The sequence below is a fragment of the Symphodus melops genome (assembly GCF_947650265.1).
Source record: "Symphodus melops genome assembly, chromosome: 22".
NCBI lineage: Eukaryota > Metazoa > Chordata > Actinopteri > Labriformes > Labridae > Symphodus > Symphodus melops.
Window position 1 is genome coordinate 6,423,063 of NC_136712.1, and position 24,132 is coordinate 6,447,194.

Sequence of the window (24,132 nt, forward strand, 5' to 3'; positions counted from 1 at the left end):
TTCCTTTCTGTCATTTACGTACAGTATGTTACCTAGGAGCACAAACATTTTTTTGAACTTCAGTTGGTAATTGAATGTACTAGTTTATTTTCACCCCTGGCTATAGGTGCTGGTATATGTCAAAAGTAAACAATGGAAGCATGAAGTGAAATGAAGAACCATGAAAAATAATTTCACTTTTCTTTTGAACTGTTATGAGTTTCCATTTCCATATCCATTCCACACACACACACACACACACACACGCACACACACACACACACACACACACACACACAACTTGCTCACCCACGAACACTTTCCATAGCCTAAATGTATCACCCACTGAACCCAGCACACAAAAGCCTCATGCAGCCTCGTGCACACACCCACACACACCGTCAGCTGTCAGACTCTCTCTCTCTCTCTCTCTCTCTCTCTCTCTACTTTACGTTTCTCACTTCCTCCCTCTCTTACTGTCTCTGACGCTCGCGGAGGCTAAATCACCGCTGACAGCTCGCAGAGGCTCACGCGGGCCGGGATCTTTTCAGGAGAACGTGCGCAGCTCCTCCAAAAACTCACGCGCTGCTACCTGAGATAAAGAAGTGCGAAGGTGGACTGTGCTGTTAGCGAATTACAAACCTGTTTTCAGAGAGAGACAGGAGTTATTTTGGACGTTGTTTGTTTTTTTTTTTTTTTTTTTTTTTTTAACAAAACATTTGCTTTAAAGGGGAGCAAGGAAGACTTCTGAAAATGTGAGTATTAGAAACATGAAAAAAAACATGAAACTGTGTCGAAATTAAACAAAAAGTAATTTAGGCCTACATGTTGACCTGTTTTATGATAACAGAGATTACGTATGAGTAGAAAACCATAATTAATTGTATCATATAATTTAAAACTTGTGCTTTTTCAAATAGAACTGATTACGTGTTGTAGTTATGATTATATTATGATTATGAGAGAAAACAGGATTTTTTAAGCCTATGTTGTACGTTAATGTTGCAGACCTAGTTGCCCTCGGGTTGACAAGAGGCACATTTGAAGACTGTTGTCGGTGTTGGCTAGCTCTTTAAAACCGACACCAATGATTTATGCAGCAGGACCTCCAACTTGTGGTTTGGTTTGGTGCCAGAGGCTGGTAGAGCAGAAAAACCTGCTGCAAGAAGCCACACACACTTACTTTAGCACTTGTCTGGTGCTGGGGGGTCATTTCCTTGTTGCTTTGCCAGTCTGTAATATGCTGTGTTCCAGTAGAAGCAGATTATGGGTGTTAATTTTAAGCAGAGGAGTCTCTGATATCTTGGCCTATACTTACAATGTAAACTCTCTACTGAGAGAGAAGAAGGAGGGGGATGAGGGGGCTTTAAACTGACTTCTCATACCTATGATCCATGAAACTAAAACCCTCACACCAGTCTGAAGTGTGTCACTAGAAAGGTTTGATCAGATTGTAGAACACAGATTAAGCCATGGTTCATTTTGTCATTTAATCTAAGGGAAATCCCAAGTGTAATTCAGTAGAGGTATGGCTAAAATGTTACTAAATATTTTGCCACATACTGTACTTAAACACATTTTTCTGGTGCCTTTCTGTGCTGTTTTCACCTGGACTTATCCTCTGAATATCCTGATTTAACAAAATATTCAAACCAATGTCTTCTGTAAGTTTAAAAAAATGTGCTTCCCAGAGAAATAACTATGCATCGATAATACAATATACAAACACTAGAGAATAGTTTCAGCCAACAGAGGGGAGCAGGTTGGGCTAATAATGTATGTGAATCAGTTGGAATGCAACGCGGGAACCCATCTGTTTTCTTCTGATGGAAATTTAGCATTTTATTCATCAATATGAACAGAGAACCATCCTACTCAGTTCATCCGTCTCAAGTTTGTAAGTAGACCATTGTCAATTACCAGCATATTGGAAGTAAAGACTTATTCTGGATGTCCTCGAACACTTATCTGAATTACAACTGGCTCAAGGGGAGCCTATAGCGTCTTAGATTGTAAAACACATTGGAACAAAACACAGTTTCCAGAAATAAATCCTCAACAAAACTAAGTGCAATAACCCTCAGCATGACCTCAACTCTACCCGGGCCGCCATACCCAAGCCCAGTTTATTCCACATATCAAAGTAAGCCTGAGCCGAGTGATGGCTGCAATGCATGCATGCTTTTCTGTCAAGCAACCCCTCTACGACTAGTATCTTAATGACACTTCAAGCTTCAGATTGAACTGTTATCATCAAGCGACTGAGCAAAAAGCAAACGTTTTTTTATTAATACTAAGATGAGGAAGTCCTCAGCTTTACTCTGTTTGGGCATGTCCAACAAACGTGCCCAACAGGCAGGTTTTTATATGTATATATGGTACTCTGTGTGTTACAAGCTGGTGAGTATGTATAAGTGAGTCAGGGAGTGAGTGAGTGGGTGAGTGGGGGCGTTTGAGTTCATGCTGTATCAAATGTCTTTCTCAACCACTCTCCTGTAATTACATTATAATACTGTCTTGTTAGCAAGACTGCGAGTATAGACGTCTGTCTGTCTGTCTGTCTGTCTGTCTGTCTGTCTGTCTGTCTGTCTGTCTGTCTGTCTGTCTGTCAGACTCAGCCCTGGAACATATTACATCTCCCTGTCTTTGTCTATACTATGCCTTTATTATTTAAATAGTGCCTGTAATTATACTGTCACAATATGACAAGTTATCTGGAGCCAAGAGGAATTGTGGGTCAGAAGTTACGAGTGGATGCACACCTCATACTACAAAATGCAAGTATTTGTATACATATAAGAAGTTACTAAATCCTTTCATGAATACTGAATATAATAGAATAATGTGTATTGGGAAGTTCTGCTCCTTTTGCCGGGTGTCTTGACTGATTGACTGATGAAGACCTTTGACACAGCAGACAGTCAGGAACAAAACTGTGGTAACTGATAACATAAAGATGACTCTGTTTCAATCAGGTGTTCCAGTAAGTCATGCTAGAGCCTCAATAAGCTGGCATGCCCCTGAAAGTGAAGCTGTTCAATCAAAATCAGCCATAATTATTTTACACCTGTGCATTTCCTGCTGTGACTAAACATCGGTGGGGTTTAAATTAGAGAAACCGCTCAGTCCATTAACTTTGTTTCATCAAGTGATCATTTTATTCTTGTTTCCTTATTCAGATGCTGATTCAGAGGATCTGGTTTCAGAGCGGTTGCTAGGTCGCAGCTGTCTGTCAAGGCAAGCATGGAACGAGAGGGTTCGTTTCGGAGGTAAAAACCCGCTTCAGAGTGCAGAGTTTCTATGCAGCTCCAACACTTTTTCTTTTCCCCTTTTTTCTCTCTTTGTCCCCGTCCTTTGGGGACACACAAAAAGGTAGATGAAAGTGGAAAAGCACACACATACACAGACACTCACTCGCACACATTCCTCAATGACCTCATTCATTCTTTCATTCATGCAAAGAATCCCCCTTATTCTCCTTTGTTTAGTAATTAGACTGCAGCAATTTCTCTCTCAACTCTTCCTGTTGTTTCAAGGCAAAGGACAAAAAGTGTCTATTTTCCATGCTACATCATTGTCCATTAACTTACACTAAAGTTTTAATGTGTTTCTTAAGGCTTTGCCTCTATATCAATCATTTAGTTTTTAATCTTTGTCCCTTTGTTTCATTTTATTTTAAGGAGAAGCTTTTTTGACTGCTTCTTTTTAGGGAGAATCTGGAAAGTCATCCTCACTTTGACCCATGAAGGGTGAATGAGTGTGTGTTTGTGAGTCTGTGTCTGTGTGTCCCAGTGTCTCCAGGTGTGTGTGTTTGAGCCCAGGGCTCCTGTTTCTCACACTGAACTATAAATATGGAGTTGAATCAAGATCCCAGGTTGAGACACACACACACACATACACACACACACACACACACACACACACACACACACACACACACACACACACACACACACACACACACACACACACACACACACACACACACACACACACACACACACACACACCTTCTCTCATGACATGTATCTGCTATTCCTCTCTATAGCCTTCTTTCAGCTCCTCTTTGTTTCTTTCTTCAACTTGTTGTGTCCAAATTCATTTAAATTCACAAAGATTAGATGATAACGCTATTCACTGGACTTGAATCCTTACTAATATTTTGAAAACTAGTAAGAAAAGTGAAGATAATTTTGCAAAAAATTGGAAAAGAAACAAGAAAAAAACGAGGGGAATAATGACAAAAAAACAACATCAAGGGAGAACAGCATGAATACATCTTTTATCTGTCCTTGGCTCCACACAAACAGAAAAACAAGCTGAGGAAGTGAAATGTGTGTCACCTTTAAATCCTTCCCCTCCCTCCTGGCAGCTCTTGAACCTCAAAGGGTTCCTTTGTTTGCCTGGCACAAAAGCTCACAGGGTCACATGGTCACCGGTTGGCACCGACTGGCAAAAGGAGCAAGATAGAAAAGAGAAGTGAAGAACAAGTACGGTTAAGATGGAAGAATAAGGAAACGAGGTAAAGGATGAAAAGGGCATGTGAAAGTTTGAGGTACAGACACTTCTCCCTTCAGAGCTTCAATCAAACTCTCAGTCAGTGTGTCACTTACACTCATGGAGGGGGGATATGTGCTACCTTTTCAGTTACTAGAGTAATTAAACACAAAGTGCATTGCTCGCTTTCAGTAATTAAAGACATTGATTATTTGATTACTGAAATCAGTTAGAAGTACTGGTATTTTTTTTAACGAGACTTCTTTATTTACTTGTCTTTTATATTGACACTTGAGACAACTCTACAGTGATTAAAAAAAAGACTTGGAGATACATTAAAAACAAACGGTGAAAATCTGTATTCTTTGTGATGCAAAGAACATGTATTCCTTATTGTTATCTGACACATTTTGGATTTGTGTATGTTTTCTCACACTACATTTTTATACATTGCTCCTCTTTGACAGTTTGAACTGTGTCATACGCATCAGAAGTACATTTGTGGTTGCGGTTTCTGAGAAGGACATTTGGACTTGGCTCCACTGATATCACCCGAAGCCACAGTGAATCACTGTTTGTGCATATTTATTGTTATTCTTATCTTTCTGTCTTTTGGATTTCGAGGAGCCTCCACAGTAAGCTGAGGTTGGGAGGCAGCTCGTCCTCCAGCCTCACTGACCTCTCGCAGGTGAAAAGCTCAGGAGGTGGAGGCGATAAGGGAGGACTAGCAGAGGAGTGCAGCAGGGACAAAGGGACCCAGCAGAGGAGGGCCGGAGCCAATGCCACCTGGAACGGGTCAGTTTGGGAAAGACTGAATCTAATTTAATGTCATGCATGCATTCCTCAAAACTGTATGTTTGTATATTTACACACACTGGGACACGTTTTTTTTAAAGTGTGTGCGATTTTCGTTGGCACTTCCATCTTTGAATAAATCACAAGGAGAAGGCTCTGTTGGGGCTCCGTTTATGCTATAAATATAAACCTTTTTTTACCTCACATGCATGGACATTGTGTCTTTTTATCTATTTTCCCTCAGGGTCCATCACAGTCTCGTTTTATCTCCCTCCATCCCTCATTCCCCTTTTCATCTCCTTCTGCATCATAGATCCCTTTCTTCTCTGGTCTTTTCTCTTGTTTTCCTGGTTATATTTGAACTGTTTGAGCTTTATTGTAACATGCAGAGAGCAGAAAGGAAGAGTGCTCTTTGAAACAAGTACACTCCCCTCCTGACCTTTTAGCGGTATTTTATTTTTCTTTCCAAGGAATGTCCTTCATATGAACAAAGATTTATGTATATAAAAAAAGAACCCACAAATCCAATGAACTGTACATCTAAAAAATAAAATAAATCACTGTTTGCACACTAAACTCTTTTGTGTGCTCTTTTCCCCAGTATCCACAGCGCAGTGATATCAGTTTTCCAAAAGAAGGATCTTGGGGAAAATGAACTCTACACTCTGAATGAAGGTGTCAGGTTAGCTCTCTTATTTTGTTTTTTAAACTTTTTCTGACTGTAACACCAGTATCAAATGATGTGCTAGACTTTTGTATTTTAGGACCAGACTAAATTATAGTGTTTTCTCCTGTAATTTCCCGCCCTTCCTTGCTTCAACGTGCCACATTTAGGCTGCAGCATCTTTACTTGACACTTTGCTATGTTAAAGTTCTGGACAGTTTACTGTCCACCGAAGAAAAAACAAAACAAAAACAAAAACAAAAACAAAACTTTACAGACCCTTTGATTTGAAAAAAGATTGAAGTTGAGTTTGCAGAGGAAACACTGCTGTGTGTAATATACAGTGTATCTGAGGGTAATTTAGACAGTTCTGTCAAAACTGGCTCCAGTTATGTACAGTAAATATGGCACAGACATTTATTGTACTTACTTGCACACACATTACGAAGATAGTCCCAGAGAGAATAACATGGCCTGAGGCTGTATTACATTAAAGCAACACACGAGAGGTCATGTCCAAAAGGCTTCATAAAAATACATTATACTCCGTTACTGTTGCTACTGTGTGTTTTCTTTTCCATGAAGACAAGTAAATTTTTTTCATACTGAACTGTTAGCAGAACAACTTTTACGCAACGTTAAACAAAGACACAACCACACAGTACATGGACTTCTCTTTGTGTGAATCACCGCATTGCAGGCACGTGCTTTTTTATTAAGTTCACCTGTGGGGTCACTAATTACACAGGTTAGGTCACATGACAACACATGGGAAATCAAAATAGAAAAACAAAAACAGACAGGGGCATAATCTGAACACAAAATGAAATGAGAGCACAAATCTCAACATGAACACAATCTTGTTTTTTGTAATCTTATTTTCCTAACAACATCTTTCTCATTTCCTGAGTCTGCTGCTGTTCAAACACGGCAGCTCTTCAGTGTATGAGAACTCACTAGTTGTGTTCCATGTTTGGGAGCTGTTACTTAAAGAGTGTGTGCTATGTCTGTGTAAGTCACTACCTCCTCTATGAATGCGCTCTTAAAAACTCATGAGACCTTGGTAGAGTCTGTCCGAAGCTGGTAGGTTGGGGGTTTGATCCCCACATGTTGAAGTGTCCTCAGGCAAGACACTGAACTGCAAAATTGTTCCTACTGCTATGCCAGTGGTGTGTGAATAAAAAAGTGCTGATGGGCAGCTTGAACACTTTATGTGCAGTAGCTGCCTCTGCCATCTGTGTGTGAATGGGTGAATGTGTCATGTAGAGTAAAAGCAGCGTTGAGCAGTCAGGAGACTAGAAACAAGCTCATGTGACTGTTCTGTTATTTGCAGGCAGCTGTTGAAGACAGAGCTGGGCTCCTTCTTCACCGAGTACCTTCAGAACCAGCTGCTCACTAAAGGGATGGTCATACTGAGAGACAAGATCCGCTTCTATGAAGGTACACACAAACTGCATAGACAAACAACTAACCAGAAGACGAGGAATGCAGAAAAAACGTCTTCTAGACAAATGTATCGATCAGCTAGCGTGCACTTACCATTCTAATATAAGCTGGTTAGTATTAGACAAAAGAATAGCACAGTTATAGTGAATTGTTATTGCTGTTTTGGTATTGAAACAGACTTTTTGGTCAAATTGAGTGATTGAACTTCTTAGAGGAATACTATGTATTTTCTCAGTTTTACAGTAAAATGGTGTTTAGATGTTAGATGGGAGAATAGGAGATTTCCAAGCAGAATCCAGCGATCAAATATATTTCATTCAAAACAATAACATCCACATTTTCTTGTACCCATAAAACAATTACAATCAGTTTGAGATTACATCAGAAATAGTTTATTGTCCCCAGGGCAATAATGCAGAAAAAAAACATACTTATATAAAGTAAACAAAGATAATAGAAACAACCATAAAGCACATCGGGTAACACAAAGCATACAAAACTAAAGATCCATTCTAATGTGCAAAATGAAAAACATGATAATTCTGATATAAAAGACTAAAGGCTAAACAGTTCTCGAACAAATTAAAACTAGAGTAGCCTTAGGAGGAATGTTCACAGTGCCAGTGAGTCATTTTCAGTCTTTTTTTTATCTCAATGTGACAAAAATCAAAGGTCTAGCATGAAAAAAGAATAATTGACCAGGAAATCAGATGACAAGTTAACCCTTGTACTTTTACTCCCAATCAACACGCACATAAACACAGAGTGACGCTGAGCGAGCCGGTGAAGAAGTGAGAACGAGAAACTGAAGTCAATCAGCTCTCTCTGTTGTGGCTCATGTGTGACCTTTATTTGAGGCACTTCTGAAATGAAGATCTCGGTCTGGCTCACAAGCAGCAACCAAACAGGAAGTGTACCCTAACGTCAATTAAACCACAGTTAGAGAGCAAGTTAAGATAAGACAAACCACTGCAGTGTTATTAAGAGTCTGCAAACCTATGTTGCAAAATGTGAAAATTCAACGACATCTGGTCATTCTCAGAAATAAAATTACCTATGAAAGCTGTGGCCTGCATCATAATCAAAAATCTGTCTGTGTTTCATGTGAGACAGAGAACAAGGAAACTAACAAAAAAGACCAAAGCACCAGAGATGTTCCTTTATAAGTCACAGGCTGTATCATGTACAATGGATGTGTAACATTAGCATGCAGTTAAGATCACCCTTGCTATGATTACAAATCACATTAAAGATCTGTGATACAGCATTTCTAATTACAACACTGAGAGTTTTCCCAAACCTTTTATCACAGTTGATCTTTTTGTCCCATGATGCTGTGATCTACTTGAGTCTTTGGATCTGTTTTAAATGTTGCTTTTCATGAAAGGTCAGAAGCTTTTAGACTCCCTGGCTGACACATGGGACTTCTTCTTCTGTGATGTTCTGTCTATGCTGCAAGCCATCTTCTATCCTGTTCAGGTACACACACTGAGTAACACACAGCCTTATATTCTCCTCACAAAGCTGCGTGTTGAAAACATAGTTTGTGCCCGTCCTGCAGGGAAAGGAGCCGTCTGTGCGTCAGCTGGCTCTGCTCCACTTCAGAAACAACATCACCCTCAACCTGAAGCTGGACGAGGCTCTTTCTCGACCCCGAGCCAGAGTTCCTCCTTCTATCATTCAGATGCTGCTAATACTACAGGTACCCCCCTACGCACACACACACAGACACACACAATCTTTTTCTTTAATTGTACCTTTTTTCTTAACCTCTTTTTCTGACTTTATCTCTGTCATCTACACACACACACTTTCAAAACCAGTAGTGGAGGTTAAATGACAGCAGATGAGAAAAGAGGAGCAAAGAGCGGCTTTTTTTTTCTTGCACAGGGATCTCACAGGAAGTAATCTCAGTGTGAACACAGACTGGAGTAATCTTCCCATGACCACTCAGTGCCCTCTGCGTCCCGCCTGTGTCTGAATACTTGTGTCAGTGTTTATCTGTGTGAATTCTCCATGTTTACACTGCTCCTTCAGACCCCCATGTCCTCAGACATGCAGACACAAACAGGAGGTTAATCATTTTTCTGAACTTTTTGGTAACATAATGTTGATCTGATTTTCTAAGTCACAAGATCACAGACATTTCAATATTCCCTGGATAATATTTTTGTGAGAAACAGATTCCCTGAAATCAACCCAGTTTATGATCCCTATTTGTCAAATGATAATGTTCATCATGTGACCCAGGTTTGTTCATTTTCTCTGTGCAGTTAATTGTGGATGCTAAGTGTTGTCACTTACCTTCATTTTCTTTGCAAACAGAACACATATCATTTAACTGTTGAAGTCTCGCCTTCTCTGTGATATGTTTCCTCTATATTTTACTAATAAGGGCTGCACTCATAATCTACCCTCTACGTCTCCATGCATCACTGTGTTGTTAAATCTTGTAGCCAGGAATCCACAACAGGGTTAAAGAACCTCATGAGAAGGAGCTGGGCTCTTGAATGAATAAAAGTGGGTACAAGTTACTCCAAAAAACATGTATCAGTATCAGCAGCATGACTCCTCAAAGTTTAAAAAATGCCAGGGAGTGCTGGGAGGAAAACAGAAAAGGAGGGTAAATATAATAAAGCTAAACCCCAGAGTGTTCTTTCTTTCTTGTTTCATCTGTTAGTGATTCCCCTCTCATTCTGTGACGCCAATTCTCAGAGGTCTGGTCTTCTTATGTGGTTTGCTTCTGTGCTCAGTCTTTTGATGCATAGGCTGAGTGATTCAGAGAACTGCATTTCATTGATCTTTTCTTCCTTATGTAAGTTCTTTTGAGTAAGGTCTGGGCACAGATGTATCACAGTCCACATGAAAGTAGATCTGAATTGGATCAAAACTGTGAAATTGATGAAAACAGATTCCAATTTAAAAAAACTTTTATTTTACGTCTTGAAATGCTCGACACAGAGAGTCTCTTTCACTGAACAGTTCTTGTTTCCCATTCTTCACCGCTCTGCATTTACAAACCATGACACCGTTCATCTGGTTGGCTTTTTTTTTTGCAATTGATCTACTGTTCTCACAAACTCATAAAGTAATCATTTGAGCAACAGAGCCATTATAGATTCAGTCTCCAGGTTTCTGACACCGATCTGCTTTTTGCAAAATCAACAAACAGATCTTTTTTTCTGTCTGTCTTTTCTTTCATTGTTCTTTACATATTGTTTCTAGCCTGTACATCTTCCATTACAGCTGTCCAACAAACAACAATGGCTATTGGTTTTCTGTGTGTGTGTGTGTGTGTGTGTGTGTGTGTGTGTGTGTGCGATGCAGGCAGTCCATGAATCTAAGGGTGTAACTGATGACTATCTTCGCCTGGAGTCTCTTATTCAGAAGGTGGTCTCTCCGTACCTTGGGACTCATGGATTATATTCCAGAGATGGATCTTCTAATTTGCACTGCTCCTCCTGCGTCTTAGGTATGTATACACATCTAGACTTGAACCTGTACTTGGCATTACAGAGACTGCTTTAACCTATTTATCAGACCAATCTCAGTTTGGCAGATGGCTGTTCAACTTGAGTCTGGTTTTGTTCAAAGTTTCTGCCTGTCAAAAGGAAATCTTTCTTGCTAAATGTTGCTTGGTGCTTCACTCATGGTCGATTCATGTTGGGTCATTCATTCTCACACAACTTATCTCTCTGCAGAAAAGCGTTTACAGCGTTCTTGGCCCTCCAAACCTGGTAACCCTTCTGCTGCCAAAAATCCAGTCGTACGCTCTAAGAGCTACAACGTTCCCATGCTGACCCCTGTGGTAGAGTACGACGTCGACTCGTCCACAGGAGGCCCCACAAGCATCAGACGACACTCAGTCTCTGAGATGACTTCCTGCTTGGAGGAGTCGAGCTCTGTGGCCGAATCAACAACCACTGCTGACAATAACACCAGCACATCCAGCCTCAACCATTCTCCAGCTTCAGGAACCTCTGCTGCACTTTCAGGTAAAAATACACTAATAATGAAAAGACATTATTCATCAACAGGTAAAACTTTCAAGGGGAAAAGGGTCTTTATTTCTGGTCTGATCTGGAACTAATAGCACATTATGTTTATGATAAAAACAGAGAATGTGGATCCCACTTTTTTAACATTGTGATGATGTGTGTAAGTGTAAAAAGTCTTCTTCATCATCTCTGCAGACACTGTGACCTCCAACCATGATACCCAACGTACAGACTCTGACAGTCCTGCAGGTCCCCTCCCTCTCCAGCCCCGGCATCACTCCCCCTGCATCCTCCCTGAGCCGTCCCCAGCTGAGGACACTCACTGCACAGGCTCGCTGGTGTCAGACTCCTCCGCGTCCTCGAGAGTCCTGGCTCATGACACGAGCTCTGGTCCCAGTCCTGCATCCAGCCCAGAGCTCATGATAGACAACATCCTGGAGTCTTTGGACTCTGAGCCAGAGCACGACGGCATCTTTCTGGACTTCTCACACCGCTGTTCAGTAGGGTCAACACACAGCAGCGACAGCAATATCCAGAGTGTGGTGTGACACACACATTTAAGGAGATACAGACGATGCTGAGCTGTGACTGACATTCCTCCCACCCTGTGTGTCCTGCTGTTTTATGAAGACTCCAGACCATCAGGGATCCCTTTAAACTGAATTATTTTTCTATAAGTCTAACCTCATTATGTCTGGTTCAAACAACAAACTTTCTGTTTCCTCACAGTTGGAAACATCAGCACTGACCCAGGAATCTACAATCTCTTATAACACCTGACTTTCAAACTAGATGACGATTAACCTATCAGCAACACATATATTTTTACAAATGACAATTTTTAAACAAACACTGAGCCAGTGATGAAAACACATCCTGGGGGTATTTGCACACACTGAAGAATGCAAATGTCTCAGTAATGTAATGCATCGCCTCAAGACTAGGGCTACTGTCAAACTCACACTTTTCACATTTCATCAGATAACAAACTCTCCAGTTTAACCAATGATCCTGCTGTATCGTTGGTTGAACTCAAACTTGTGTAATTATTTGATGATTAAAGTAATGATTTCAATTTTGCACTTGGTCTTGCACTAAAGCTAAGACTTTCTGTTTCTCCTGGTCAAAAAGAATGTTGTAGTAGTTTTCCTTTATCCTTACACGTTTCTGTTTGTAGTATTTTAATGGAGATTAATTTAATAAAGAACTTCTACGAAAGAGAACTCTCTCATCCATTTCTATTTAATGTGTTTGCTTTTAGACATTATCTTCATGGGATCAGTGATGGATTGTATTTTTTTTAAAGTTTTCTCCAATCCAAATATATCAGGCGACGTGTCTTTTAAATTTGAATTTGGGCACACACTGCCATCTTGTGTCGTTCTCTTAAAAGTGCATGTTGCTTTTTAAGTACTGAGGTAGGCAGCTGGAAGCAGGAGAGGAAAGTAAGTAAGCCTAGTTTATAAGAGTCTGCAGCCTGGAGCATTTCCTCTGGCGGCTTCTCCTTTTTGCACACCAATCATTTTAAATTGTAAACGTTTAATATTTCCTTTAAAACAATATAGATTTAACAAAAAAAAAAATTCAAATAGAATGATGTCATCAGTGTTTGTCTTTTTTCTTGTGACCACATTGTAGGACTGTGAGATGTTTGTGGAAAGATGGAGCTGAACGCTAGAGGTCAAAGAGGTGAGTGGATCATCATTCATCTACATAAGACACAGAATCAATCAATATCCAATCCCTACCCATCAACCCTGTTTAGTCATCTATAATCTTTAACTCACTTCCTGGATTGATTCAAATACCTCTCCAGCATGCAGTATGGAAACCTGTTGATCCTCGTCCTTCTGTGAAGACTTAGACAGCTTCAAGAACATGTTTCCTGTATGCAATAAGAGAACTGATTATGTAAACCCGAACACGCCTTGTTAGAGCTCAAAACGTCATAAAAAGATGTAACCAACATAAAATAATAACTGGTCAATAATGTTAACAAGATGCTGAGTCCAAAACGTAATAACTTTCCCCCCAAAACGTAACAGGTTGATACATCTTGGGTCAGTGATCACGTTATGGGGCAGGCAACATATTTTTCTCCTAATAGGTTCATGTAATCAACACAATGATAAACAGCTGGGAAATCAAACAACACCTTCAGCAACTCACCATGAAGATGAAGTCATGTCACAACACAACACACAAACATCCGTTTTCTTAAGCAGTGACAAAGGAAATGATCACAACCACGATGAGCCAGGAGTTAAATTGTGTCTTTATGCCGTAGTTTTAGAGCATGAAAAACAAATTTAAGCAAGAACAATACACAAAAGTTACATTCAATGAAGCTGAAGCCGGCTCAGCTTCAGCGGAGGTCTCTATTCTACTCTATTTTATTTAGTATGGGTCGGCACGTTCAGAAAGAAAATTATGTATCACGAGCTAGCACCAACCGTTGAAAATCACTGCTCTCAATAGCATTCTCATACTTTGTGCTCTATCATCTCACTTTAACATACACATGACTTTACACCCATAATGATATGGAAATATTTTCAGGCAGTGTGAAGACCACACAAAATGGGCACCAAAGTTCCTGTCACCATAATACTTTAGGAGTAAATGTAATTGAATTTATTCTTAAATATTCTTTTTGCCTAAATGTGGTTTATATTCCTGAAATCTGCTGTGCTTTAATAATCACAGTAAGAATTTCATTTCAATATTCTTTTTTATATGATATTTATCTAAATTGTGACTTTAACAGCATACTTGGCTGAAACTGTGCATACAGTCACAAGTGCTGCACTCCATGTTTCTTGTAAGCCAACGGGGAACGATCTGTGAAACAGTTATACACAAGTTATTGTGTAATAAGTTTTGTCCATGTTCATAGAGGAGTCTCAGCTCCTGTAGGAAGTATTGCTCAATGACAACAGAAGGGCAAACCCTCAGCATGTAAACAGTGTTGTGGAACACTCCAGGTTCCTCTTTTCAGTGTGAAACAAGCTGCACATATAAATGCATTTCCATCTGAAACCACTGAGTCTGTATGTACTGTATGTATGCACACGCTTCTGCTCTTTGTTATAGACACAAAATATCATTCAAAGACATTTCCTGTCTGTGAAGTGATTTGGCGAGACTCTCCGTGATGCAAAGTGAAGAAGGATTCTGGCTCCAGCCCTTTCTGCTCCAAAGCCTCTTTAAGACGGGCTGGTGGCTCCAGGTAGAACTGCACAGAGAAGGACCAGAGAACATGTGAGTGAGTGGAAGAGATTTACCCCCGCATGTTTGAAAGTGTTGAGGGCTTTTGTTAGCCCGCCTCTAACTTCCAGTGTGGCAGTGAGCCAGAGACTGCATTAAATGTGTTAGCTGCAGAAATAGTCATGAAGCTTAACAAACAATGAGTCTTTTGTGATCTGGTGTTACTAGAACAGATTCAGAACCCTTTCTACCTCTGTAGCGCTCGGGCCTTTTTGTCTGATAGCAGTAACTAGCAGCTGCACTTTTTATTAAGCTACATAAAGCTGTTTAATGTTCTACTGCTGTTTTTTTTAAATCGTATAAATGTTACCCGACTTCAGTCTGTGGCAGACTGAAGTCACCTCGGCTACACATCAAGGGACACATGAGAGTGGCACTGATCCTCTCTAATCTCTTAAAGTGTCATTATCTTTTCCTTTAAAGCGTCAACATCTAAGTGACTGTACAGCTATGTTTTCTCACCTCGTAGGCGAGGGCGAAGGTCCCCCAGTGAATGGCCACAGAGTGTTTGGCTTGAAGGTCTTGGTGAATCTGTACAGCTTCCTCTGGATCCACATGCTGCCCCTTCATCATATCCCTGAAAATACAAAGAACCCAGTGACATATCGTCCCCACTAACACGACCGTCTCCTGGACACTCATTACTAAATTGGCTTATCATTTTTTAAGTCGTTTTCATTCAATTTTGGAAAAGACAGACAGAACTCACTGTGATGAAATCCAACATATGCAATCAATAGAACTGTTCTAAAATGTTACAGAGAATGGAGGTGCTAAAAAGGGTTTTTTGGATCTGAACAACATTAAATGGAGAGTTTTGTTTCTTATATAGTCCTAGGTACACTTGTGAAGGAAGAATAACAGAAATATCTCAGAGGAAAATACAGTGCAGGGCAAGAACTCAGTACTAAAATATACATTCAAACTTCTATCTGCCTCCGCAAAAACAGTTCAGGCATTATAAATGTGTGTTTAATATACAGAACCTGGGCTGGTAGGCACCGATGGGGATAGCTGCAAGGTCAAAAGGTCCAAAGCGTCGTCCGATCTCTTGGAAGGAAGAGCAGTAGCCAGTATCACCAGCGAAGAAGAACCGATGGTCAGGACCCAAAACAGACCAGCTGCCCCATAAAGACTGAGGAAGTCAAGGGTACGAGATCAAAAGTTAAACTATTACATTACAAGCATTTAAAACTGCTTCAATACTTTATAGAGAATCTACATGAATTTGAGATTATTATTCTACACGTGTCTATTTATTTCATTTTGCATGCTATGTAAGTGTCAGAGTTCAAAAAGAAATACACCATTAAAAGTGAGTCAGATCACTTATTTCCTGTCGTTGTAATGAATAATAATGACCTTGTTATCATCCAGAGCGGTGCGTTTGCTCCAGTGCTGAGAGGGTGTGCAAACAAATGTGATGTCATCATGACCCGGGACACAGTTCTCCTCCCACCAGTCCAGCTCTATCACATCCTCGCAGCCCATCTTCACCAGCCAGTCCATCAAGCCCAGGGGCACGAACCTGTCAGCACAAACACTCAATGACATTCATAAAAGCCTCAGTAAACACTAAGACACAGGCCTTTATGTTAACTACGGTTCAAACTGGAAGAACTAGTTACTGTACATCTCAAATCAGCAGGACTTCACATCGTCAACACATACCAGCGCAGCGCTCCTCCAAAGCGCTCATTGAGGCTGGCAACGGATCCAACATCCAGATGGTCATAATGAGAGTGACTGATGAGCACGGCGTCGATCCTGGGCAGCTAAACATTTGATTTTACAGCAGCCAGAAAGAACAAAGATTGATTCAAAAACATTCATTTTTAAATCAGGTGTATAATTTAAATAAAGCAAAAAGGCTTTTTAAGGTGCTAACCTGTTCCACGGTGCAGGGTGGTCCTCTGTACCTTTTGGGCCCCATGAACTGGAACGGTGAGGCCCTCTGGCTGAAAATCGGGTCCGTCAGAATATTGAGACCGTCCATTTCAACCAGAACTGTGGCGTGACCCAACCAGGTGACTCTCAGACCTGGACCGGTTTCAGAGAGGTCGGGGTTTTGGACGAAGTACGGTTCAATCACTGGCAGCTCATTGTCCAGAGTCTAAGGGTGCGAGGGTTAGAGAGAGGAGTCAGAGTGAAGAAGGACACGAATGAGGAGAGGAAACAGCAAGGATAAAGGGTTCAGAATAAATAAGTGCAGAAGAAGAAAGAGAGAACACAACCACGTCCGGATTATTTATGACACGTAATCCCCCCTCTCTCTCTCTCTCTCTCTCTCTCTCTCTCTCTCTGTTAACATGTTCCAAACTACTCATCCATCATCAGGCTACATGAGAACTATAGACTTTACTAAGGGCGGGTTGGATAAGCTCTCACTGAGCTCAATAAGGTTTCCACTAGAAGCCATCAATACTGTATTCTAGTAGACAAAGGAAATACTGAATATGATGTCTAACATTCTTCACTTTACCAAAGACAGAGCAAGTATGCTTTAAAAATGGGAATTTTATATTCAATTATCTGCTGTTTATTTATGTGTCAGAGTTAATTCAGTTTGAACTCAGCAACACTACGCCCTTTTTTTTCTTTCCGTATACTGTTTCATACTAGCTGCTCACCTCTTTACTAGATGGCACATTGCTGTGGTTTTTATCCCACAACAGGAACCTGAGCAGGGTGGTGTACGGGGGGAACCGCCATGTGGGCCAGGGGTTTGTCCAGCGGCCATGTTTGTCTCGACAGGACTTTGTCACCTCCTCCTACGTCAGAGAGAAAGTGATGAGGGCTTCAGGTGAGATAAGGTGAAGGCAGAAGCCATGCTTGTGTTTCAAGGTAAAGCAGGAGGTTGAAGAGGACAGGATTATAGGAAGGATGTTTTTACCTCGAGCCGGTAGTCGAGGCGGAAGCTTTTGCGGGATGAACGAGTGGAGCTGCTCTTCCGTGGGGTCTGAGGATCGACCCCTCCACCCTCAGCACCTCTTAGCACTCCATCATCCTGGGATACGTACAACGTTAATGTATGATCTGGCAGGAACTGGACAAGCTATAATCAGCATGAATCATTTAAACATCATTGATGTACCCTAACATTTAAGCTGTCGTTCATGTATTGATTTAAATGGACTTTATGACAGCTTTGACTTGAACCTGACGGCTCTCACTATAATGTTTAAAAAAAATTAATTAGAAGATATTCTTTTCTTCCCCTTCCTTAAAAAAAAAGAGCAGATAAAACGTTGTACGCATTTAGTTTGGAGTTCATGACGAGGCTTCTTACCTCCACCAGGCCTTTTGTCTCCTCCAGCACTGCTCTGTCTGACGATGACGGCTTCTCCATGAGCTCACTACCACACCTAGCACACACACACACACACACACTTTGAACTCTCACAACACTGTGTAATGAATTAGCCAGACGTTGCATGACTTGCTTAAAGGTGCACCAAAGGCTTAGTGGAGAAAAACTTGACACTGATTGCAACATGATGAAAGAAAACAATGAGCTGACAGTTAGACCACAGGAGTTTGCATGAGGCAAAGGGTAGTGATCAGACACACAGGAAGATCATTATCATTATGCAAATGACACCTCCATCAGGTGTGACAGTTTAGTACTGAAACAGTGCACCAATATTATCGTTTTAAACAAACTAAAAAAGGACTCGCCCATTCTTCTTCATACCTTGTCCTTAAGAGTGATGATGACACGTTACCTAACAAGTATGACTGATAAACCAGCCCTGTTTTTACTCTTGTGTAACACTGTTTGAGACATTAGTGTTTTAAAGAATGAACCAAACAAAATCAACAGATGTATCCAAAGTTAAAACGACCTCATTCACTTTTAATCAAAACGATGAGGCAAGACTGTAATCAGTGTAATTGTTCGCCTGTTTCAAACTTCATACAGTCAGATTTTGCTCGGGACAATCCTCAAACATGTCACCTGTAGACATCTAAATTGTGTTGGCACCTACACGGTCAAAGACTGAATCCCTCCCTCCCGCCCTCAATAACTACTATTCACTCATGAACGATCCCCTCGTGCACTTAAAAAAACAAACACTTATTCTCTTTCAGGTATTAGACTAAAATAAATGATCATATTAGATGCTTAGAGAAATATACGGGTGCAACAGGTATGCACACAAATTAAGTATGGATTTACTAAAGCACTAATGCAACATAAGCCTTACAATGCACTTGCACTCTCTGGGGAACTCCATACATTGAAGCTATGGCGTGCTGATGATGCACTCAGCCTCATGAATGGACTTTAACTGCACACTACACACAGACATTGGGACAACAATGAAGCTCTGTGTGAACGACAACCAACCCAATATCTATGTAGGCAGCCAACGTGCCTGTGTGGACACAGAAACAACAAACAGCCTGAAGTCAAGTGTTATCCTCCTGAGACAGGTTGTTTCCAACTTCTAAATACAACAATTTAAGGTTATATGAATGAACTAAAACCAATAAAGTGTCCAATGAGTGAAAGAACAAACAAAGGACATCATGTATTTAGTAAACATGACATACCTTGTGATAAAGACAGCCAAGCCAACATGATAACCATCTTTTATACCAGTAAGTTCCTGCTTAAAATATGTGAACTATAGGTGTGAATACGATGAGACAGGAAACACAAAAGGAATAACGGCAGCCTAGAAAGTTCAAACAAGTGACCTGATCTAAGGCAGGAAGCCCACAGTGAAATGTGTAAGCACACAGGGATAACATAAGGCAGCTTAAAATGCACCAAATATAAAACAGATTACCGTCACAGGTTACTTTAAGGCCACCATACACTTTCTGTGCATAAACACACACATCGTAATGCACCAGCTGTGCACTATTTCTAACCGACTTACCTGAAAACTTGAACGCAACAGAACACTACCGGTTGTTATCTTAGCGAGGAGACATGTTTGTTGCATTATCGTCTGTGTTTTAATGCGTGCTGAGGATTAGCAGCAGGAGAAAGAAGTGTTTCTAATGCACTTCACATTTCCGTAAGACGTCTCTGGAAGACAGCAGCAGGCGCAGACGGTGAGACAGCAGCGTATGCGGCAGTAAAGATGTCTTTTGTAGATATGACGGAGAGCTTTAAGAGCTGCAGGACTGCGAGGATCATTAGTCGGCACCAGCTGTGACGTCAGAGCCGAACCCGCTGACCACGTGACCACTCGAGACAGTGTCGCCATGACTCGAGATCATAGACTAAAAAAAGAGAGACTACTAACAAAAACTTTATGTCAATAAAACGCGTTTTTGGACATGAAAGTACATACACATCTATTTGCTTGAAAATGTATCTTATGTTGGTACCCTATTTTTTGATGTTTTGTTAAATCTGGTCTTTTCCGATTTATCAAATCTAGAAATACAAGATCATGTTACTATTACTTATAATTTGTCATGTGTCAGAGACGGAACTGTCTTTAGATTTTATGTTGATTTATTATGGCATTACTTTTTAACTACGTAAAATTATTAATTAATTAATAATTGTTTGATTACCGTTATAACGGACGGGCTATTTTAATGACAATCGGGCACACGAAGTTATTAAAGAAAATGATCTGCTTTACATAAAATCATTTCCATCGAGAGCTTAAGTTGATAACTTACAAATTAAATGCTTTTTTGAAATAGAGTAAAAAATTAACAAATGTTTCACATACTGCAAAATTAAAAGCCAACTTGTGATTATGCTCCAACCACTCATTCAATGAAAGATGACACTTTAAACTAACTAATAAAGTTAAAGTGTATGCCTGTTCCAAGAGCAGCACTGTGAAAGACGTGGAGGAAAATGTAAGTTTGATCACAGAAGTCAAACCTCCAAGTGTTTCTGCAGTTTTCTTCCACACATTGCAGACTTACCTTGAATGCGTCCTGATTCTGAACTGTGGCACCTGGACAGCTTTCAGTCCGAGCAGACACACTCCATTGAATCGCCCAGCGTGTTTAGAAAACTTACTACTACACGAAAGCAACAAATGTACAGGTCTGAACAACATGCTCTCCATTCCTGTTTGTTGTATCCACACATATTTGTTCGTGAGCTTTTGTTACAAAGAAATAAAAGTTGACGTACAGCCCGGAGGAAGTAGCTCAGCGTCCATGGTGGAAAGCTTAACTTTCTTTTGTAGCAAAAAGCTAGACGTCCTTTCGGATGCTTTCAAGGACTCCCGGAAATCTGAATATTCATGTAGGTTTGAATAACGTGGTTAGAAACTATAAGTGTTCACTAGAATGGGTCAATATTCGGAAATATTTTCAACCTATCAAATACAAAATACACTCAGTCTTGAAAAATCTATTCCCACGTTCAAAGACTTGTAATTACTGCTAGATTTCTTGTCCTCTCACAGGCAGCTGGTTATCCATTATGTACCTTTAAACTGTCCTGTATATAGCTGGACTCTAATACATTAACTAAGACATGATGAGACTTCAAAAAGTGGCCACACTCTGGGTTGAACCTTATTCTTAAAAAAATAAAAATAAACTACTTTAACTGATACCGCAGTGTGCAGATCTGAAAGAATGTTATTGTTGCACTCAGACCTATCAGTGATTTTTCTAATCCTGACCTGCTTACGGCATCCATTTCATTCTGTTATTCAGTAATATACAGGACAAAAGTGTAGGCAAAACTTTTAGCACATTTTCTTTATGTAGAAAACCACAAGTTCAGTTTAAAAAAAGAAAATAAGAAATTAGCAATTAACATTCAGAACAAAACGAAATTAATAACATTATGAATAAAACTTTTTTTCTGCCAAAACACAGAGTATACAGAGGATTGTGTTTATAGAAGGACACAGTCTTCATGTGGTCAGAAACACACAAAAACAGATTGACATTGTGTGTGTTGTTTATTTTTCAGTGCTCCTTGTGGTCCCCCTCCTCCTCCAGTTTCCTGATCTCTGCCTTCAGGTGGTTGATGTTTTCTCTGCTGGCCTTCAGTTTGTCTTTCAGCTCTGTGATCTCTTGACTTGTTCTCTTCTTTGCCGCTTCCATTTTCTCCTTGGTCCTCTGCTCCTGCTCACTGACTGTGGACACAAACATGTATACGATGATAGGACAAGAAGAGGAAGATGAAGGGAAAGGTGACAACTTTTACCAATCTCTGGTACTGCACATGATACACACATGCAAAAACAGGATCCTAGTGATGTGTCATGATCAAAAGGTGCGGCTCTGAGAGCTGATGCTTTGTAGTGAATTCGAAGAGCCACAGTATTTTCCTTTTGCTGCTTAACTCTGACAGTGGGTTAGTCCCAGCTCTGCTCATGGCAGAACGTTTTTTGATTGGCCAGCACAGCGACATTTACATGAGACAGCAGAGGATTGATTAAAGAGTTCTGGTTCGGTGGATTTGTTTGCAGTTTTTTGTATTTGCATTTTTCTAATTGTACAATTCAAAAGTTTGATTGAAATATTAAACAAGAATAAAAATACTTTCATTACTAAATAAATGCATATAATGAGACATTAAAAGGGCTTCTCATTAAAACACTGAAGACAAACCATTAATTTTTGCAAAGTTGGGCTAAAAAAATGAGGCTACAAAAGATCCTAAATTAAGAGCTGTTTGTAAGGCAGCCACTGCTGCCCAAGATCATGATACAAACACATTGACTATGAATAACTATGCATGCTTCAAAAGGATCCCATGGACATGCACCCATGGAGAGATTTTCAAAGTGAGTGCCTTACTCAAGGTTAAACAGTGACTCAGTGTCAAATTTGAATCTGTATTCTGTATCTGTGCACGTGTTACTATGTTTGAGTGTATACATACACTCTGTCTCATGCTTGTACGCTCCCAGTGTGAGTTGTCTGGATGTGGTCAGTAGTTGCTGCATCATTGCTGTAGGATCCTGGAATATCTGTACAAAAAAAAGAAGAAGAAATACAGCGAGGTTTAATTAAAGTTTTCATCCATGTGATATTTCCTCCACTGCTATTTTGACATGCAGAGTTTGGCACTTTTGAAGTGGTTTGGTCAGTTCACGTTTTCTTTTTTTGATGGCGATTCAATTTAGTAGTTAAAAAATAGAAGAGAAGCATAGGAATTTATGCAGTTTGGTCGCCGCTGTTATCAGTAATAGCATGAAAGCGGGCATACCATTTCATCATAGAATTCAGATACAACAGTCTTCTTAGGCATGGCGCTGGAGTCTGACTGGAAAAGCTTCAACAGATGGTACAGAGTCACCTAAACCACAAACAAGTGCACACAAATAAACACAAGCAGGGAGAAACATTCAACTTCAGTCCTTTTATGTTACAGAATATAAATTATTTAAAAGAAAAACACATTTGGAGTACTCCTAGCATCTTACAGGTCTCTCATTTGGGTCGATAAAGAAGATCTTAATGATGATCTCAAACTCTCCCCAGCCCGTCTCTGTGATCTCATAAGGCGGTTTAGTCACCACTGGAAGACAGAAAAGAAACACATCCACCTATCTTAGTAACTTTTTGCATTTACCTCTTAAAACACATGCTCTTAAAAAAAAGAGCCCTCACCTCTCAGTGGGTTACCATAACTCTCGTGCAGCTTGAACTGGATCTTCTTCACATAAGCAGACATATCCTGGAAGAAGAAAGGGAGTTCATGATAAACCATTAGGCAGACTGTGGCGTTTTGTCAGAAGTAGATGAACACCTGTGAGGTGCTCTGACCCCCTCACCTCGTTCCTGTAAGGCTTCACATAAACGGACCACTGGTGTGTGTGTCCATCCTCTTCTCTCTTTTTCCCAAAGTAGCGCGCGACGTTTCCAAACACGATGGGCTTCACGATCGTCACTCCCTGCAGACAAAAAAACCCCAACACATTTTCGTTAAATGAGGTATAACGCTGAAAGAAAGGAGGAAAGAAAAAACTATGAGCATGTATATTAATACTACTGCTACAACAATAAATAAATCGGAGTGCGTCACCTTAACCCTCCCCCCGGAATCTGGACCAAATTCAGTCATCTTTTTGAACATAGTACGGTGGGACTTAGTAGTGCACTTCAAAGGACTCTACGGTGTGTATCCTCATTTGATAAACCTGCCATTTAAACATTTAAAGCATGCTTTATTTAGCAGCCGCTTCAAAACCGCAGCCAGACAACCGCCGGAAGTAGAACGTGTAACCATATAAGCGTCGCGGGTGGAATTTGACGTGAAGACTATGGTTCCGGCACATTGATTTTGTTATCAGTACAAGACCCATCACCTTCCCCCCCCCCCCCCCCCCCATCAGAACAGAAGAGCGCATTTATTTAATAAACATCGAAAAATGAGCGTTTTTATCTTGCACAATATTTCTTTATATCCTCGTCCTTCGTTTTTTCATTTCACGCACGTTTCCTACAAGTGTTCACATCAATGTCGTAGCACAGTAATTCTAATTTACTTTAGTCATTTTAAACTAGCCTTAAGAACGTGTTCTTAAATGATCA

The 24,132-nt window shown here is 40.3% G+C and overlaps 3 protein-coding genes and 1 long non-coding RNA gene across 6 annotated transcripts; 1 reads left to right on the forward strand and 3 right to left on the reverse strand.

Annotated features, from left to right (window-relative positions):
- The first annotated feature begins 451 nt into the window (after positions 1–451).
- On the forward strand, positions 452–12,602 carry LOC306817881 (proline-rich protein 5-like). Of its 2 annotated transcripts, none has more exons than XM_079335126.1 (10): positions 452–734; positions 3,159–3,248; positions 5,101–5,271; positions 5,873–5,953; positions 7,269–7,375; positions 8,769–8,860; positions 8,943–9,083; positions 10,709–10,853; positions 11,083–11,376; positions 11,575–12,602. In XM_079335126.1, the coding sequence occupies exons 2-10, from the start codon at positions 3,223–3,225 to the stop codon at positions 11,925–11,927; spliced, it is 1,410 nt and encodes a 469-aa protein (XP_079191252.1). In that variant the 5' UTR covers positions 452–734; positions 3,159–3,222; the 3' UTR covers positions 11,928–12,602. The 2 variants fall into 2 exon arrangements, with proteins under 2 accessions (XP_079191252.1, XP_079191253.1); XM_079335127.1 differs by having other exon boundaries at positions 5,104–5,271.
- Positions 3,345–13,580, reverse strand: LOC306817889. The gene is made up of 4 exons (XR_013778096.1): positions 13,549–13,580; positions 13,188–13,264; positions 5,156–5,262; positions 3,345–4,428 (listed from the first exon to the last, which is right to left on the reverse strand). It is a non-coding gene; the product is annotated as an uncharacterized lncRNA (long non-coding RNA).
- Positions 13,581–13,636: 56 nt separating this feature from the next.
- On the reverse strand, positions 13,637–21,199 carry napepld (N-acyl phosphatidylethanolamine phospholipase D). 2 transcript variants are annotated; one of them, XM_079335128.1, is made up of 10 exons: positions 20,551–21,199; positions 17,936–18,011; positions 17,540–17,653; positions 17,277–17,417; positions 16,535–16,759; positions 16,318–16,421; positions 16,009–16,174; positions 15,633–15,781; positions 15,109–15,223; positions 13,637–14,614 (listed from the first exon to the last, which is right to left on the reverse strand). In XM_079335128.1, exons 1-10 carry the CDS (start codon positions 20,694–20,696, stop codon positions 14,483–14,485), a joined length of 1,368 nt encoding a protein of 455 aa, XP_079191254.1. In that variant the 5' UTR covers positions 20,697–21,199; the 3' UTR covers positions 13,637–14,482. The 2 variants fall into 2 exon arrangements, with proteins under 2 accessions (XP_079191254.1, XP_079191255.1); XM_079335129.1 differs by lacking the exon at positions 20,551–21,199 and adding an exon at positions 19,536–20,153.
- Positions 21,200–21,327: 128 nt separating this feature from the next.
- On the reverse strand, positions 21,328–23,841 carry yeats4 (YEATS domain containing 4). The gene is made up of 7 exons (XM_079335133.1): positions 23,624–23,841; positions 23,373–23,492; positions 23,209–23,275; positions 23,022–23,116; positions 22,805–22,894; positions 22,478–22,565; positions 21,328–21,725 (listed from the first exon to the last, which is right to left on the reverse strand). The coding sequence occupies exons 1-7, from the start codon at positions 23,672–23,674 to the stop codon at positions 21,556–21,558; spliced, it is 681 nt and encodes a 226-aa protein (XP_079191259.1). The 5' UTR covers positions 23,675–23,841; the 3' UTR covers positions 21,328–21,555.
- Between the last annotated feature and the right edge of the window lie 291 nt (positions 23,842–24,132).

What these genes read in the sequence shown, in the direction of transcription:
- napepld (XM_079335128.1), bottom strand. Translation starts at nt 20,696, where the DNA reads ATGGAGAGCATGTTGTTCAGACCTGTACATTTGTTGCTTTCGTGTAGT. An exon ending in ATGTGCCATCTAGTAAAGAG is followed by an intron (nt 16,760 to 17,276) that starts GTGAGCAGCTAG and finishes TCGCACCCTTAG; the next exon opens with ACTCTGGACAATGAGCTGCC. An exon ending in CCGCTCTGGATGATAACAAG is followed by an intron (nt 15,782 to 16,008) that starts GTCATTATTATT and finishes TGACTTCCTCAG; the next exon opens with TCTTTATGGGGCAGCTGGTC.
- yeats4 (XM_079335133.1), bottom strand. Translation starts at nt 23,674, where the DNA reads ATGTTCAAAAAGATGACTGAATTTGGTCCAGATTCCGGGGGGAGGGTT. An exon ending in ATTCCGGGGGGAGGGTTAAG is followed by an intron (nt 23,493 to 23,623) that starts GTGACGCACTCC and finishes TTTTGTCTGCAG; the next exon opens with GGAGTGACGATCGTGAAGCC. An exon ending in TCGACCCAAATGAGAGACCT is followed by an intron (nt 22,895 to 23,021) that starts GTAAGATGCTAG and finishes TTTGTGGTTTAG; the next exon opens with GTGACTCTGTACCATCTGTT.
- LOC306817881 (XM_079335126.1), top strand. Translation starts at nt 3,223, where the DNA reads ATGGAACGAGAGGGTTCGTTTCGGAG. An exon ending in CCATCTTCTATCCTGTTCAG is followed by an intron (nt 8,861 to 8,942) that starts GTACACACACTG and finishes CCCGTCCTGCAG; the next exon opens with GGAAAGGAGCCGTCTGTGCG. An exon ending in AACCTCTGCTGCACTTTCAG is followed by an intron (nt 11,377 to 11,574) that starts GTAAAAATACAC and finishes TCATCTCTGCAG; the next exon opens with ACACTGTGACCTCCAACCAT.